This window comes from Pan troglodytes, chromosome 6 (genome assembly GCF_028858775.2).
Source record: "Pan troglodytes isolate AG18354 chromosome 6, NHGRI_mPanTro3-v2.0_pri, whole genome shotgun sequence".
Classification (NCBI taxonomy): domain Eukaryota; kingdom Metazoa; phylum Chordata; class Mammalia; order Primates; family Hominidae; genus Pan; species Pan troglodytes.
This window is the reverse complement of record NC_072404.2, coordinates 101,169,413-101,186,046: the sequence shown is the minus strand read 5'-3', so window position 1 is coordinate 101,186,046 and position 16,634 is coordinate 101,169,413. Positions and strand designations below refer to the sequence as shown.

Genomic DNA, 16,634 nt, shown 5'->3' with positions numbered 1-16,634 from the left:
CTATTGTCGAAGCCACTAAATTTTTGGACATTTATTACAGTAGAAATCAAAATGAATACAGCTTTTTGTTCTTCCGAAGTATTCTGCCCCTTCAAGCTGTTCTTTATAGGATAGCCAGGGTGACCTTTTAAAAAACAAATTCTACCAAAAGCTCAGGCAACAAAAACAGAAATAAATAAATGGGACTACATGACCACCTTGTAAAGATATCTGCACTCCCACATCACTGAAGCATTATTCAAAATAGCCAAGATATGGAACAACCTAAATGTACATTTACAGACAAATGGATAAAGAAAATGTGGTATATATATATATATGTGTATATATTCAATGGGATTTTTTTTTTGAGGCAGAGTCTTGCTCTGTGACCCAGGCTGGAGTGCAACGGTGTGATCTCGGCTCACTGCAACCTCCACCTCCTGGGTTCAAGCGAGTTTCCTGCCTCAGCCTCCTGAGTAGCTGGGATTACAGGTGCGCGCTACTACACCCAGCTAATTTTTGTATTTTTAGTAGAGATGGGGTTTCACCATATTGGTCAGGCTGGTCTTGAACTCTTGACCTTGTGATCTGCCCACTTCGGGCTCCCAAAGTGCTGGGATTACAGGCGTGAGCCAGCACGCCCGGCCTATTCGATGGAATATTATTCAGCCTTAAAAAGAATGAAATCCTATTTGCCACAACATGGATGGACCTGGAGGACATTATACTAAGTGAAATAAGCCAGATGCAGAGAGAGAAATATTGCATGATCTCACTTTTATACATGGAATACACACACACACACATATATAGGCTCAAATACACAGAGTTAGAAAATGAAACAGTGATTACCATGAGTGGAGGGGAGGAGGCGGGGAAATGGGGAGATGTAGGTTAAAGGCTATAAAATAGCAGTTACGTAGGATGAACAAGTTTAGAGATCTAAGGTACAATATGAGTACTAAAGTTAATAAAATTGTACTATATTGATGGCAGCAGTGGCCCATCTGGAGTGGCTGCTGCCATGATGCTGGTTGCAGTGTGGGAGGCTCTGCTGGGGCTGCATGTTCCATGGAGCCAGCAAGGGCTGGAAGCAGGCAGGAGCCCCACTCTTCTGGGCACAGCTGCAGCTACCCAAGTTGCAGCTGCAGACCTGGGCATCTCTGCACTCTCGGGGGCCTGGGAAGGCTCCCGTGCCCCTGCAGGCTCAGGGTGTCTGCTTCCAATGTCTGGACTCTCACTGCTCCTGGTGCCTGCTTTGATTTCAGAGCAAGGTTGGGGCTGAACCTTGGTATTGTCACATCCCAGCTGGGTATGTGTACGCTCGGGGTAGCACTGATACACCAGCCCCCTGCTGCCTCACCCCCTCTGGACTTTGGGCACTGATGAGCATGGGAGGGAGGCCAAGGAGGGGCTGAGGGCAGTTTGGTGCTGGCCTGCAGGTGTCCCTTAGCATGAGCAGCCTGGGCACCATGAACAGTGGCAGGAGGCATCAGGCTCCTGGGTGGAAGGGGGTGGGTCCCCTGTCAAGCCCCAGCTTCAAGCTGGGGAGGGTCTGAAGCCTAGGGGCTGGGCTGCCAGTCCCGTGTACTGAAGTGGGAACTTGTGGTGCTTTTTCTGGGCCTGCTCATGGCTGTCCATGGACCAATCAGTGTGCACTTTCTCCCCTCTGAGGCCCATAAAAGCCCTGGATTCAGCCAGACTTGAGGATACAATGGGACGGCTAGCTGCGCAGAGAAGCTACCTGCTCAAGGGTCTCCCTTCTGCTGAGAGCTGAGCAGATGACGAAACAACCTGTGTGGAGAGAGGAGCTCCTCACTCCAGGGTCTCCTCTCTGCTCAGAGCTGAACACTCACTGGGACACCCTGGCTGTGGAGAGGAGCTACCCTCTGTGGGTCTCCTCTGAGCTGTTCTGTCACCCAATAAAACTCCTCTTCACCTTGCTCACCCTCCACTTGTCTGTGTACCTCATTCTTCCTAGATGCAGGACAAGAACTTGGGACTCACAGAATGGTGGGGCTAAAAGAGCTGTAACACAAATAGGGCTGAAATACACCCCTTGCTTGCCATGTTGTGGGTAAGAAGAAGGAAAGAAGAATGAAGAGCTGCAGCCCTTCAGGGAGCCCAGACCTAGGAGCTATCTGCACCATGACTGTGACACCCTCTTCAGGGCTCTGCGGTTTCTGGTGTCTCCAAGCTTCCAGGTGCCACCGTGTTCCCCAGTGCCAGCCGTGGAAGCTGCTTGCAGTACACCTGGTCCAGCTGCAGGCTTGCAGGGAGCCAGCGCCTGTGCCAGTGCCTGGAGCTGCATGTCCCGCAGTAGCCAGTGTGCCTGGCTGTGCGCAGTAGCTAGACCCCACGCTCACTCATACACCCCTCACTGCTCTGTGCCTGGCTTGCCCTTGGCAGGCATGGGATCCAGGCCAGAAGCATGGGCTGAGTGCAGTCTGGCAGGTCAAGTGGGTGGAATGAGCCCAGCAGGCCTGAGCAAAACTTGGGCAAAGGCGTCACTGGCCACAGATGTTTCTGGCTGGTGAAGTGACACCCGAAGAATCCTGTGACAGTATTAGGGATTTTTGTTAGGTAGATTTTTGCTGCTTTTGTCACAGAAAGTAAACGTGTAAGATGATAGGTATGTTAATTTGCTTCATTATAGTAACCATTTGCTATCTGTGTGTGTTCCATAACATTATATTGTAAACTTAATATATACACAATACAATTGGTTAAAAAAACAGAAAAACATTCTATCAGGTGACTTCCCAGTTTAAACTTTCCATTGTATTTAGAGTAAAACCAACCTCTTTTATATGGCCCAGAACCCCTGCATGTCTGGCCCCTGCCAATTTCTCCAGTCCCTCCTGGAGTCACCTCCTCGTCTGTCTCACTGGCCTTTCAATTCTCTTAACTTGTTAAGCAGTTTCATACCCTGAGGTTTTCACAGATGCTGGTATTTTGCCTGGAATACCTTCCCCTGCCCTTTATAGCAGACCTCTTCTCATTCTTCAAATATCATCTTAAGTGATACTAATTATATGGGTATAATTATATTATAAATTATACCCATATAATTATATTATAAATTATACCCATATAATTATATTATAAATTATACCCATATAACTTATATGGGTATAATATTATATTATACCCATGTATTATACCCATATATAATATATCTCATAAATTATATTAGTATCACTTAAGATACTGTGATATCCTGATGTAATATGATATTAGAGACACCACAATACCCAGTGCAGGTCCTGGCACATGGTAGGTAATCAATACATGGTTACTTCTAATGAGATGCTTATACACTTTTTTTCCCTAGGAAATGGTTTCAGATCCAATAAATTTGGAACTGTTGAGATTAAATGAAGTTAAAGTTTCTTTACTGTAGGACTTTTCTGGGGTTTTAATATGCTAACAGGTTATCCCTTGTTAATGGATTATGAATCTTTAAATGGGGTTGTTGTTTGTAGCTTTTCTCCTATTTATTTGACCTGGAACCCGTTTTTTTTGAGAGGAGTATCTCTTAGCACTGGTATTTTGTGGTATGAAATTCAGGAAATGCCAATGTAGTTCAAAGTTCTTATTTTATAGTCAAAGAAACTGAGGCCCAGGAAGAATCACTGACTTGTTTAAAATTACATTGTGAGCCTTTGTAGGAGTCAGGTCTTTCATGAAGGTCTAAACATTTAGGAATGTCTATAGCATCTTTGAATTATTAGCCAAACCAATAGGGCAAGTTATGTTTAGAGTAAAATTATAGATGAGAGGTTAGAGCAGAGTGTATCAAAGAACTTGGCCTTCTTTGGAAATTGCCATTTCTGATAAAAATACCACAACAAAGTTATTCAGACCCCATAATTTAAAAATGCTACCATACCCCCTCACTCATGCCCAGATCAAAACAAGAATTTATACAATTTAGTTTGCTCCAGCTGTCTGGAATAGGAAGGAACCAGGCATGAAGCATAAAGGAAAGTCTGGCATTTATTTACTTACCTGATTGCTGTTTTGTGGGAATTTTTGTGTGGGAACGGATTCTGAGAGTGTGTGAGAGTAGATTCCATATGTTCAACCTCAGTATTGGTTGAATGTGAATAAGTGGTTGGCTTTGGAATCCTGCATCTGTGGGTTAGAAACACTCCTCCATCCGGTATGACATTTAGCACATTATACCAAACCTCCTCAAGCCTCTGTTTTCTCATCTGTAAATATGAGTAATATTAATCCCACCTCATAGAGTTGTTGAGATGAGATGATGCATGTAAAGAACTCAGCACATTGCCTTGCACCAATGCACACTGTAAAAGAGAGTATTATTAGGAGAAAGGAGTTTAGGTGTGCCAATGAGTGTTTGAGGGATTTGTGAAAATACTGAGAAAAGTTTCAAGCTTGCTTAATGAACTCCACTAATTAATTTCACATTTCCTCGTAAGAATGTGCAGAATTTGCAAACCAGACCTTCTGACTTGGTTTTGAAAAATACCACATAAGAGAAAACACAGAGTCCACATGTATTTTTCATCCAGTTCATTTCTTGGTCACTTAGGATTTTGCTTGCAGATCTGGAATAAGATAGTTTGACCTAGCGTAGTGTAAATACACACTGGCCATCACTTAATGACAAACAGTGTAGTCAACACCCTGTATTACTTAGGGGTTTACATGGTATGCTTGGCAAACAGCCATTAGTATGATCGTTTTGAGGCTTGTCTTTCAAGCTTTGTTAGGGCAGGTGTTGTAGAGTACCGTTACTAGGGCTATAGTGGTCTTCCTCCTAAGGCATGGTCTTTCTAGGGTCTGTTGAATGCTCAGAGAGTGTTTACTGAGGCTGCCACTTAGACACGTTGAAATTTGAACATTTCCAAGGGCTGGGGGACCTCTGATAGTTGTTCAGCCCACAGCTCCTCTGTAGTCCTTTCCTTGGCTTTGTGGAGTCTTGTTTAACACGTCTCTTGCATAGTATTCAGCCAAAGACTCAAGGGGTCTCCTATGCCGATTCCTGGATCTCTTATCCATTCATTTATATCACTTTTCTCAACTTGGAATTATGTATTTGTACAAACAGATTACACAACCGTTTCCTCTCCTGTACCATGTCCTCTGCATTCCAGCTGTCTCAGTGGCCCTGAATTCTGATCTCTGTTTCATCAGCACCCGATACAGAGGTTTATAAAGTGCTTCTAGGCTCACCTTGTTTGTTTTCCTTCTCTCAGGAATCAGATTTTGCCCATTGTCTGACATCTGAAAACAGTTATTTCATATGTCTCGTCAAGTTCTATGGTTGTTTAAGAGGAAAAGTTTCTCTGTTGTTGCCAGAAGCAGAAGTCCTTTCCCACTTTTAGTCTCCATTACTTTACCATAGGGTCTCTACCTTTAAGAGTCCACCCTGGCCGGGCGCGGTGGCTCACGCCTGTAATCCCAGCACTTTGGGAGGCCGAGGCGGGCGGATCACGAGGTCAAGATATCCACACCATCCTGGCCAACATGGTGAAACCCCGTCTCTACTAAAAATACAAAAATGAGCCGGGCGTGGTGTCGGGCGCCGGTAGTCCCATCTACTCGGGAGGCTGAGGCAGGAGAATCGCTTGAACCCGGGAGGAGGAGCTTGCAGTGAGCCGAGATTGTGCCCCTGCACTCCAGGCTGGTGACAGAGTGAGACTCCCTCTCAAAAACACACAACAAAACAAACCCTACCTCCACCCATACAACTATTATATATCCATAACAATTAAAAATAAAATAAAAGATAAATCTAAGATAAAAAAAGGAACCCCCCCATCCCCCCAATACTGTAGAGGCCTATGTGATGGGGTCATTTCTGATCAACCTTGATTTTAAAGAACTTACTGGTTGTGTATATTGGTTATAACTGAAATCACAGGATCACATAGAACCCTTATTTTCTTTAGTCATCATAAACACATGAATTATAATAGAATAAGCTAATAATCTATTTCTATGCCAATATCTTCAATATAATTTGAAGGGAAAAGTGATAACATATTGCCATCTTTCATAAAGACATATCAAGAATGGTCTCTCTCCTCCTATAATATGATTAAGTGAAGAAAATTGTGATAAAATATGATTTAAAGGGCTCATAGACTTTCAGTCTTTTTTTTTTGCTTAATGTAGAAAATATAATCTAAAAATTGAAACAAATTTAAGAAAAATAATTAGTTTTTTTTCTTGGTAGGAGATAGGAGCCCACTGGTGAGAAGATATTCATTAGTAAGTTTTTGCTGCAAAGAATGTTTCCTGGCATCAGTAAAGAATGTTTATCTTTGCTTGCAAATGATATTGCCTGTATCGTGAATAACTATGAGAAGAACACAAAGGAAAATTCCACAATTTAAATTTGCACACTTATTTCAATTCCTTGTTTCAAATGTCTAGTGCCTATTAATTTAGATGCCATGATTTTCTTTTCTTCTCCATGATTATTTTGACTTGGATAACTTTGGAAAAGCATTTGCAGGAGTATAATACATCTTTGTTTTATGACTGGATTGTGGATTTACTGACTCCAGCCTTATTTAAGGCCCTGAACTTTGAGAATTTCATATCCACGTGTAACTTCAAATAATCTTAAAAAACATTGCTTTGATGTTTTGTTTTTATTCTTTTGAGTGTATGACTTTATTATGTGAATTGTCAACATAATATTGCGCAATCGTCTTATGAAGACGATAAGTGGTTGATGTTATTCTGCTTTTACGGAGGAGAAATCAGAGGTATGGAAGGATTCTGTGATTTGCCTAGTGTTTTCCATAGACAATTCAGTGTTATGGCCAGAACTGGAACTGAAGACTTGGGACTTGGGTCTAGTAGAAAAAGCATTGTTTAAAGAGGAGGAGGGAAGTTGATTGTGGTTCCAACTGTGTTCTCAATTTAAGCCAGTTCCTTACGTGGGGCTCATTTTTCTTATTTGTATTAAGTAAAATGTTGGGGTAGAATAGGTGAGCTCTCAGATCCTTTCAGCTCTGAAATTCTGTGGTCATTTGACTCCCTTTGGCTTTTCTCTCACAGTGCATTGCTTTCTTTAGCTTTCATCTGGATATACCTGGATTGCATCTGATTTTTATTTCTCCACTTCTGCTTGTGCTTTAATGGTATATTATTTTGCCTTTAAGTAGTTTTACTGAAGAAGTAAAAAGGCATTTAGCCACCTAGCATACAATAACCCTGTGATTTAGGAACAGTCTTGCTGACTTTCTCATGGGTATTTTAATATTTTATTATTGTATTATATAGTACTTTTATTTATTTTTATTTATTTATTTTTATTATACTTTAAGTTCTAGGGTACATGTGCACAACGTGCAGGTTTGTTACATAGGTATACACGTGCCAATTTGGTTTGCCCCACCTATTAACTCGTCATTTACATTAGGTATTTCTCCTAATGCTGTCCCTCACCCAGCCCTCCACCCCACGACAGGCCCCAGTGTGTGATGTTCCTCACCCCGTGTCCAAGTGTTCTCATTGTTCAATTCCCACCTATGAGTGAGAACATGTGGTGTTTGGTTTTCTGTCCTTGTGAGAGTTTGCTCAGAATGATGGTTTCCAGCTTAATCCATGTCCCTGCAAAGGACATGAACTCATCATTTTTTATGGCTGCATAGTATTCCATGGTGTATATGTGGCACATTTTCTTTATCCAGTCTATCATTGATGGACATTTGGGTTGATTCCAAGTTTTTGCTATTGTGAATAGTTCCTCAATAAACATACGTGTGCATGTGTCTTTATAGTAGCATAATTTATAATCCTTTGGGTATATACCCAGTAATGGGATGGCTGGGTCAAATGGTATTTCTAGTTCTAGATCCTTGAGGAATCACCACACTGTCTTTCATAATGGTTGAACTAGTTTACACTCCCACCAACAGTGTAAAAGCGTTCCTATTTCTCCACATCCTCTCCAGCGTCTGTTGTTTCCTGACTTTTTAATGATTGCCATTCTAACTGGAGTGAGATGGTGTCTCATTGTGGTTTTGATCTGCATTTCTCTGATGGCCAGTGATGATGAGCATTTTTTCATGTGTCTTTTGGCTGCATAAATGTCTTCTTTTGATAAGTGTTTGTTCATATGCTTTGCCCTCTTTTTGGTGGGGTTGTTTGTTTTTTTTCTTGTAAATTTGTTTAAGTTCTTTGTAGATTCTGGATATTAGCCCTTGTCAGATGGGTAGATTGCAAAAATTTTCTCCCATTTTGTAGGTGGCCTGTTCACTCTGATGGTAGTTTGTTTTGCTGTGCAGAAGCTCTTTAGTTTAATTAGATCCCATTTGTCAATTTTGGCTTTTGTTGCCATTGCTTTTGGTGTTTTAGTCATGAAGTCCTTGTCCATGCCTATGTCCTGAATGGTATTGCCTAGGTTTTCTTCTAGGGTTTTTATGGTTTTAGGTTTAACATTTAAGTCTTTAATCCATTTGGAATTAATTTTTGTATAAGGTGTAAGGGAAGGATCCAGTTTCAGCTTTCTACATATGGCTAGCCAGTTTTCCTAGCACCATTTATTAAATAGGCAATCCTTTCCCCATTTCTTGTTTTTGTTAGGTTTGTGAAAGATCAGATGGTTGTAGATGTGTGGTGTTATTTCTGAGGCCTCTGTTCTTTTCCATTAGTCTATATCTCTGTTTTGGTACCAGTACCATGCTGTTTTGGCTACTGTAGCCTTGTAGTACAGTTTGAAGTCAGGTAGCATGATGCCTCCAGCTTTGTTCTTTTTGCTTAGGATTGTCTAGGCAATGTGGGCTTTTTTGGTTCCATATGAAGTTTAAAGTGGTTTTTTCCAATTCTGTGAAGAAAGTCATTGGTAGCTTGATGGGGATGGTATTGAATCTATAAATAACCTTGGGCAGTATGGCCATTTTCATGATATTGATTCTTCCTATCCATGAGCATGGAATGTTCTTCCATTTGTTTGTGTCCTCTTTTATTTCATTGAGCAATGGTTTGTAGTTCTCCTTGAAGAGGTCCTTGACATCCCTTGTAAGTTGGATTCCTAGGTATTTTATTCTCTTTGTGGCAATTGTGAATGGGAATTCACTCATGATTTGGCTCTCTGTCTGTTATGGGTGTATAAGAATGTTTGTGGTTTTTGCACATTGATTTGGTATCCTGAGACTTTGCTGAAGTTGCTTATTAGCTCAGTTGGGCTGAGATGATGGGGTTTTCTAAATATGCAATCATGTCATCTGCAAGCAGGGACAATTTGACTTCCTCTTTTCCTAATTGAATACCCTTTATTTCTTTCTCCTGCCTAATTGCCCCGGCCAGAACTTCCAACACTATGTTGAATAGGAGTGGTGAGAAAGGGCATCCCTGTCTTGTGCCAGTTTTCAAAGAGAATGCTTCCAGTTTTTTCCCATTCAGTAAGATATTGGCTGTGGGTTTGTCATAAATAGCTCTTATTATTTTGAGATACGTTCCATCAATACCTAGTTTATTGAGTTTTTAGCGTGAAAGCCGGTTGAATTTTGTCCAAGGCCTTTTCTGCATCAATTGAGATAATCATGTGGTTTTTGTCATTGGTTCTGCTATGTGATGGATTACATTTGTTGATTTGCATATGTTGAACCAGCCTTGCATCCCAGGGATGAAGCCAACTTGATCGTGGTGGATAAGCTTTTTAATGTCCTGCTGGATTCAGTTTGCCAGTATTTTATTGAGGTTGTTCGCATCTATGTTCATCAGGGATATTGGTCTGAAATTCCTTTTTTTTTGTTGTGTCTCTGCCAGGCATTGTTACCAGGATGATGCTGGCCTCATAAAATGAGTTAGAAAGGATTCCTTCTTTTTCTATTGATTGGAATATTTTCAGAAGGAATGGTACCAGGTCTTCTTTGTACCTCTCATAGAATTCGGCTGTGAATCCATCTGGTCCTGGCCTTTTTTTGGTTGGTAGGCTACTGATTATTGCCTCAATTTCAGAGCCTGTTATTGGTGACCTACAGATGGGGTTTTGGTGTGGATGTCCTTTTTGTTGATGTTGATGCTATTCCTTTCTGTTTGTTAGTTTTCCTTCTGAGAGTGAGGTCTCCATCCGCATCAAGCTACCAACGACTTTCTTCACAGAATTGGAAAAAACTACTTTAAAGTTCATATGGAACAAAAAAAGAGCCCGCATCGCCAAGTCAATCCTAAGCCAAAAGAACAAAGCTGGAGGCATCATGCTACCTGACTTCAAACTATACTACAAGACTACAGTAACCAAAACAGCATGGTACTGGTACCAAAACAGAGATATAGTTCAATGGAACAAAACAGGGCCCTCAGAAATAATGCCGCATATCTACAACCATCTGATCTTTCACAAACCTGACAAAAACAAGCAATGGGGAAAGGATTCCCTATTTAATAAATGGTGCTGGGAAAACTGGCTAGCCATATGTACAAAGCTGAAACTGGATCCCTTCCTTACACCTTATACAAAAATTAATTCAAGATGGATTAAAGACTTACATGTTAGACCTAAAACCATAAAAACCCTAGAAGAAAACCTAAGCAATACCATTCAGGACATAGGCATGGGCAAGGACTTCATGTCTAAAACACCAAAAGCAATGGCAACAAAAGCCAAAATTGACAAATGGGATCTAATTAAACTAAAGAGCTTCTGCACAGCAAAAGAAACTACCATCAGAGTGAACAGGCTACCTAAAAAATGGGAGAAAATTTTCGCAACTTACTCATCTGACAAATGGCTAATATCCAGAATCTACAATGAACTCAAACAAATTTACAAGAAAAAAACAAACAACCCCATCAAAAAGTGGGCGAAGGATATGAACAAACACTTCTCAAAAGAAGACATTTATGCAGCCAAAAAACACATGAAAAAATGCTTGTCATCACTGGCCATCAGAGAAATGCAAATCAAAACCACAATGAGATACCATCTCACACCAGTTAGAATGGCGATCATTAAAAAGTCAGGAAACAACAGGTGCTGGAGAGGATGTGGAGAAATAGGAACACTTTTACACTGTTGTTGGGACTGTAAACTAGTTCAACCATTGTGGAAGTCAGTGTGGCGATTCCTCAGGGATCTAGAACTAGAAATACCATTTGACCCAGCCATCCCATTACTGGGTATATACCCAAAGGATTATAAATCATGCTGCTATAAAGACACATGCACACGTATGTTTATTGTGGCACTATTCACAATAGCAAAGACTTGGAACCAACCCAAATGTCCAACAATGATAGACTGGATTAAGAAAATGTGGCACATATACACCACGGAATACCTTGCAGCCATAAAAAATGATGAGTTCATCTCCTTTGTAGGGACATGGATGAAACTGGAAACCATCATTCTCAGTAAACTGTTGCAAGGACAAAAAACCAAACACTGCATGTTCTCACTCATAGGTGGGAACTGAACAATGAGAACACATGGACACAGGAAGGGGAACATCACACTCTGGGGCCTGTTGTGGGGTTGGGGCAGGAGGGAGGTATAGCATTAGGGATATACCTAATGCTAAATGACAAGTTAATGGGTGCAGCACACCAACATGGCACATGTATACATATGTGACAAACCTGCACATTGTGCACATGTACCCTAAAACTTAAAGTATAATAATAATAAAATTTAAGAAAAAAAGAGGTCTCTTAGCTGCAGGTCTGTTGGAGTTTGCTGGAGGTCTCCTTCAGACTCTCTTTGCCTGGGTATCACCAGCGGAGGCTGCAGAACAGCAAACATTGTTGCCTGATCCTTTCTCTGGAAGCTTCGTCCCAGAGGGGCACCCACCTGTATGAGTTGTCAGTCGGCCCCTACTGGGAGGTGCCTCCCAGTTAGGCTACAGGGGGGTCAGGGACCCACTCGAGGAGGCAATCTGTCTGTTCTCAGAGCTCAAACGACTTGCTGGGAGAACCCCTGCTCTCTTCAGAGCTGTCAGAGAGGGACATTTAAGTCTGCAGAAGTTTCTGCTGCCTTTTGTTCAGCTATGCGTTGCCCCCAGAAGTGGAGTCAACAGGGGCAGCGGGCCTTGCTGAGCTGCGGTGGGCTCTGCCCAGTTTGAGCTTCCTTGGCTGCTTTGTTTACCTACTCAAGCCTCAGCAATGGCAGACGTCCCTCTCCCTGCCAGGGTGCTGCTTCGCAGGTCGATCTCAGACTGCTGCGCTAGCAGTGAGCAAGGCTCCATGGGTGTGGGACCGGTCGAGCCAGGCACAGGATATAATCTCCTGGTGTGCCATTTGCTAAGACCATTGGAAAAGCGCAGTATTTAGTTGGGAGTTTCTCATTTTTTCAGGTACAATCTGTCATGGCTTCCTTTGGCTAGGAAAGGGAAATCCCCCAACCCCTTGCTCTTTCTGGGTTAGACGATGCCCCGCCCTGCTTTGACTTGCCCTTCATGGGCTGCACCTACTGTCCAACCAGTCCCAGTGAGATGAACCAGGTACCTCAGTTGGAAATGCAGAAATCACCCATCTTCTGCATCTATCATGCTGGGATCTGCAGACTGGAGCTGTTCCTATTCAGCCATCTTGGAACGGCAATCTCATATAGTAGTTTTATAACAAATTTACCTATTATGTAGTTTAACTAAAGTAATTAGCCATCACTATATTTTCAAATAAGGTGGACTTTGGGTCCCAAGATACTCACCATTGTTTGATTTCATTGATAATCCCATGTGTGATCTTGGGTCTCATACCTGCCTTTGTTTTTCTTTTTCTTTTCTTTTTTTTTTTTTTTGAGACAGGGTCTCTCTATGTTAACACTGATCTGGAACTCCTGGGGTCATGTGATCATCCCATCTCAGCCTCCTGAGTTGCTGGGGCTACTGGTGCATGCCACCATTCCTGGCTACCATATTAGCCTTATTATAATACAATGAAGTAAGGTTATCAATAACTTACCTTCCTCACAAAGACATGGTGATAGAACACCAAACTAAATCATAGTTATTCCCATGATTGTTTTATACTCCAGAGCTTAAGGACATAAATGTTGAAGCATTTCAAGATAAAATATGTACTTCAAAGTTTTCAAAATAATTAAAAAATAGAATTTTGAAATAGTGAAGAAAAGACTATTGGATCTTTCAACTGGGTTATGAAATGTATACCAAAGTTTGGACTTTTTGGAACCCACTTCCGGACTCTTCCGTGACTGATAAGTCTGTAATTTGCTATTAAAATGTTGCAATTTCAGTTTTAGACAGTTGAGCTATAAATTGCTGAGATATGGGATAAATGGCCAATTATTTTAGAACAAATGACTATTGTTTTATTCAAGGAGGGAGAGAGTTCACTGTACTACTTACTTATAGTGATTATTTAAAATTTTTCTCCAGAAGAAAAAGTCCATGCCACATTTGTGGAAATGGTTAAGTGACCACAGTAACAAAGAATCCAGGGATGATTTAGTGCAGATCATCATGCAGGTTTCCCAGCATGTGTATTTTAAACAGTATTGTGTTGTCTCCAAGTTTGCCAGAGTGTAATCCGTGAGCAACTGGGCAAAATCAGAATCAGAAACCTAGGAGAGTAATATTGTTTTAGAATTGTCTAGCAAAAGACTTTGGTTTGGGTTTGTTACATCTGGAACCAAAATGTCACATGTGGCATACATCATTTAAAGTTTATTATTTTAACCTTAGACCTCCTTGTTTAGAATTTATGCTATTCGGTGCCTTGCATCCCAACATAAGCATTTCTATTCTATTACACGCTAGTTCTTGCCAGTACATGGTGAGTATGGTGAAACCATAGCTTGAATGGCTGGACAGCCCCTTCCACAGTTCCATGCTTTTGCTGGAACTGCCAAACCCAATAGGTTCAAGGGGATGCTCAAAAATTAAGGCATGGCACTAGGTAATTGAAACCATTCTCTGCACATCTGGAAAAAACCCCAATTCTGGTCACACACTCTGCTGAAACAGAAATCATCCCATGTTATTGCTGGGAGTTGCAGGAAAGTAAAAGTGGTATCATTTTACATTTACAGAAGCATTTAGCATTTTCACGGACAGACTCAAAAGCTTGTGATTACAAAGTGTGAAATTCTTATTGTAATTATTCATGAAATCAACAGAACACATATCTAGCAATTGTTCCAAGACCTTCTTTCCTCCAATTTGTACAGGATAGCAATGATCCTACTGATCCATTCTATTGTCCATATCCAAACAAAACAAAACAAGCAAACAACAACAACAAAAATATACAATTTTCCCATTCAGTGGTTGACTTGTTCTAGCCAGGAAGTTTTAATTATTTGTCATTCAAAGTAAGTTCATCCTTGATGCTATGGTGTCCTTCATGCTGGCATGAGGCAAATTATCCTCTGGGATGAAGATGGAGTGAACTTGGCCTGGCTGTGGTCCCTGTAGAAGAGATAAAGGTGCTCAGGGAGTATATGTTTGTGCTCTTAAATCTAAGAAAAATCCCCAGATTGAGAATTTGATTATATTCACTGTGTAGAACTTGAACCTTCCACATGCCTTTAAAATTTACTTGCTTGCAGTTATGGATTTATATGTCCTCCAAAGTTTCATGTCACTTTCTGTGGTAATAATAATATAGCATCCTACTGCTTCTGAGGTGCTTTCAGTATCTTAATTATTTTTACAGTGTTCCCTTATGGGGCATATGGGGTAGGGATTATTTTTCCCACTTTGAAAATGAGAATCCTGAGGCCCAGAGAAGTTAAGTGGCTTACCCAGCATCACACAGGTAGTAAGGATAAGGCTGGCTCTCAAACAGATCTTCTGACTCCAAATCTTGTGCTACTTCCATTAGCATGTGGTGCCTCTTATGTTTTTTGTATTTTTTTCTCACAAAAGTAAATTCTGCTTTGGACCATTTTTCAAAGCAATTTTGATGGAACACATCCAAATGCTGTTTCCATGGAACTGACAGCATGGAAATGTGCAGCTTCTCAATCAGGACAGTACTTGTTATCTTGGAATTCTGGGACTGCTGAAGCTCAGTGTGAAATGGTTGCATACATTTCTACTTGTTTAAGCACAACAATTTGGTCGTTCTTTCTCTACGGTATGTATTTCTATCTTATAGATAGTTATTTACCTTAGATTTCTAAATCTCAAAGGTCCTGAGGGCCACTTACAGTCATACTCATCTTTCTATGCTCTACCACACCTTGTCCAGTGACTTGCAGGAAGTAGTTGTTCAACAAATGTTTACTAAAAGGAATAAAAGATGACATAGTAGGATTTGAAGAATTAAAATGTATTTTCCTGTGTTAGCTATATTAGTCTTTCCAGTACAGAAAAATGTTTGTTTAGTAAACATTCAACAAATGTTTACTAAAAGGAATAAAAGATGACATAGTAGGATTTGAAGAATTAAAATGTATTTTCCTGTGTTAGCTATATCAGTCTTTCCAGTACAGATTTCTGCAATGATGGAAATGCTCTATATCTGGGCTGTGCAATACAATAGCTACTGTTGGCTAGTGTGACTGGAGAACTAAGTTTCTAATTTATTTAAATTTAAATTTAAGTAGCTGCATGTGGCTGGTGGTTAATGTATTAGACATAGCAGCTCTAAATTGTAATGTATTTGAACTTTGTCAGATCTTCACATCCTGATTATATTTGGGTCCTTCCATATGCTGATTGTTCTCACTATGTTTTTTGATGAGGAGATTGTACAGCCAGCCCTAAGCAAGGCGATAAAGGAGTGAGCTCAGATTTTCTCTCACACCTGCAGTGGAAGGCCCTTTCTGCTGCTTGACCTCTGGGGAAGGGCTGGTGCTTGTTTCTGAATGTTTTCTGGAAAGTAGGAGTGACTTGTCTCTTGGAGTTGCAAAGGGTTGACAGGGGCTCTAGAAGGTGACACAGTGGGGGATTTCTCAGTTTCTCAAGGCTAAGTAATATATTATCTAGGCCTGTAGGAAAGAAAAGGTTCATCATTTCCTCAGAAAAGCAAATTTTTCCTTAGAAGAAAGAGGAGAGCATGAAGCTAACATATGGTAAATAGATTTCCTCATGCATAAGTCCGAGTGGCGCTCCACTGGGGTAAGAATCTTTAGGCTCTGTCTCTCTCCTTAACATAGGCTGTGTACATCACCAGCAACCATTACATTATGTATTTTTTCTAATTGTGAAACTTCTAAATTCCTCCTTTGAAGTTGACAGTTTGGGATTAATAATAATAATAATAAAAACCTCTCTCCTCTTCTTACCACCTGACAGGAGCAGCAAAAACTGCCTAGGAAGAGAGAAATGCTGTTCCTGCAGGGTGGACCCCTTTAATCTCAGTGACTTCTGAGAACCCCCATTCCTCATTCAGTGGCTTCTGCTACTTCTCTTGAGGGGCCAAAAGGTTAAACAGAGACAGCGGCAGGAGTGAAATGGCAGCCAAATGGGAGAGTACAAGTTGGCCCTTGAGTCAAGGTCTATGTGTTATCATGTGATTCTGGGCACAAGTCCTTTCTCAGGATGTAAATAATGTTCTAAAGGTAGATTTTTAGGCTCTTGTGCTCTATTAGAAGTAAAGCAAACATCGAGGAAAGGAAAACGGGTGCATCATTAACACCAATGTACTCATGGGTGGCTGCAAAAGCTACTCTAAATTAATCTGAAATTTCAGGATGAAAACTTAAGAGTTAAGAATTGGCATCATTATTTGTGAAGGGACTTGAGTATCTA

The 16,634-nt window shown here is 40.9% G+C and overlaps 1 protein-coding gene across 3 annotated transcripts in view; it reads left to right on the top strand.

Annotated features, from left to right (window-relative positions):
• The window catches only part of MTERF1 (mitochondrial transcription termination factor 1), an 85,678-nt gene extending 74,187 nt beyond the window's left edge, over positions 1–11,491 (top strand). For all 3 annotated transcript variants that reach the window (XM_054655956.2, XM_063814720.1, XM_063814719.1), the window contains exon 3: positions 10,019–11,491. In XM_054655956.2, coding sequence (XP_054511931.2) covers positions 10,019–11,390 — 1,372 coding nt within the window. In that variant the 3' untranslated portion in view covers positions 11,391–11,491. The remainder of the gene's footprint in view (positions 1–10,018) is intronic.
• Positions 11,492–16,634: the final 5,143 nt, after the last annotated feature.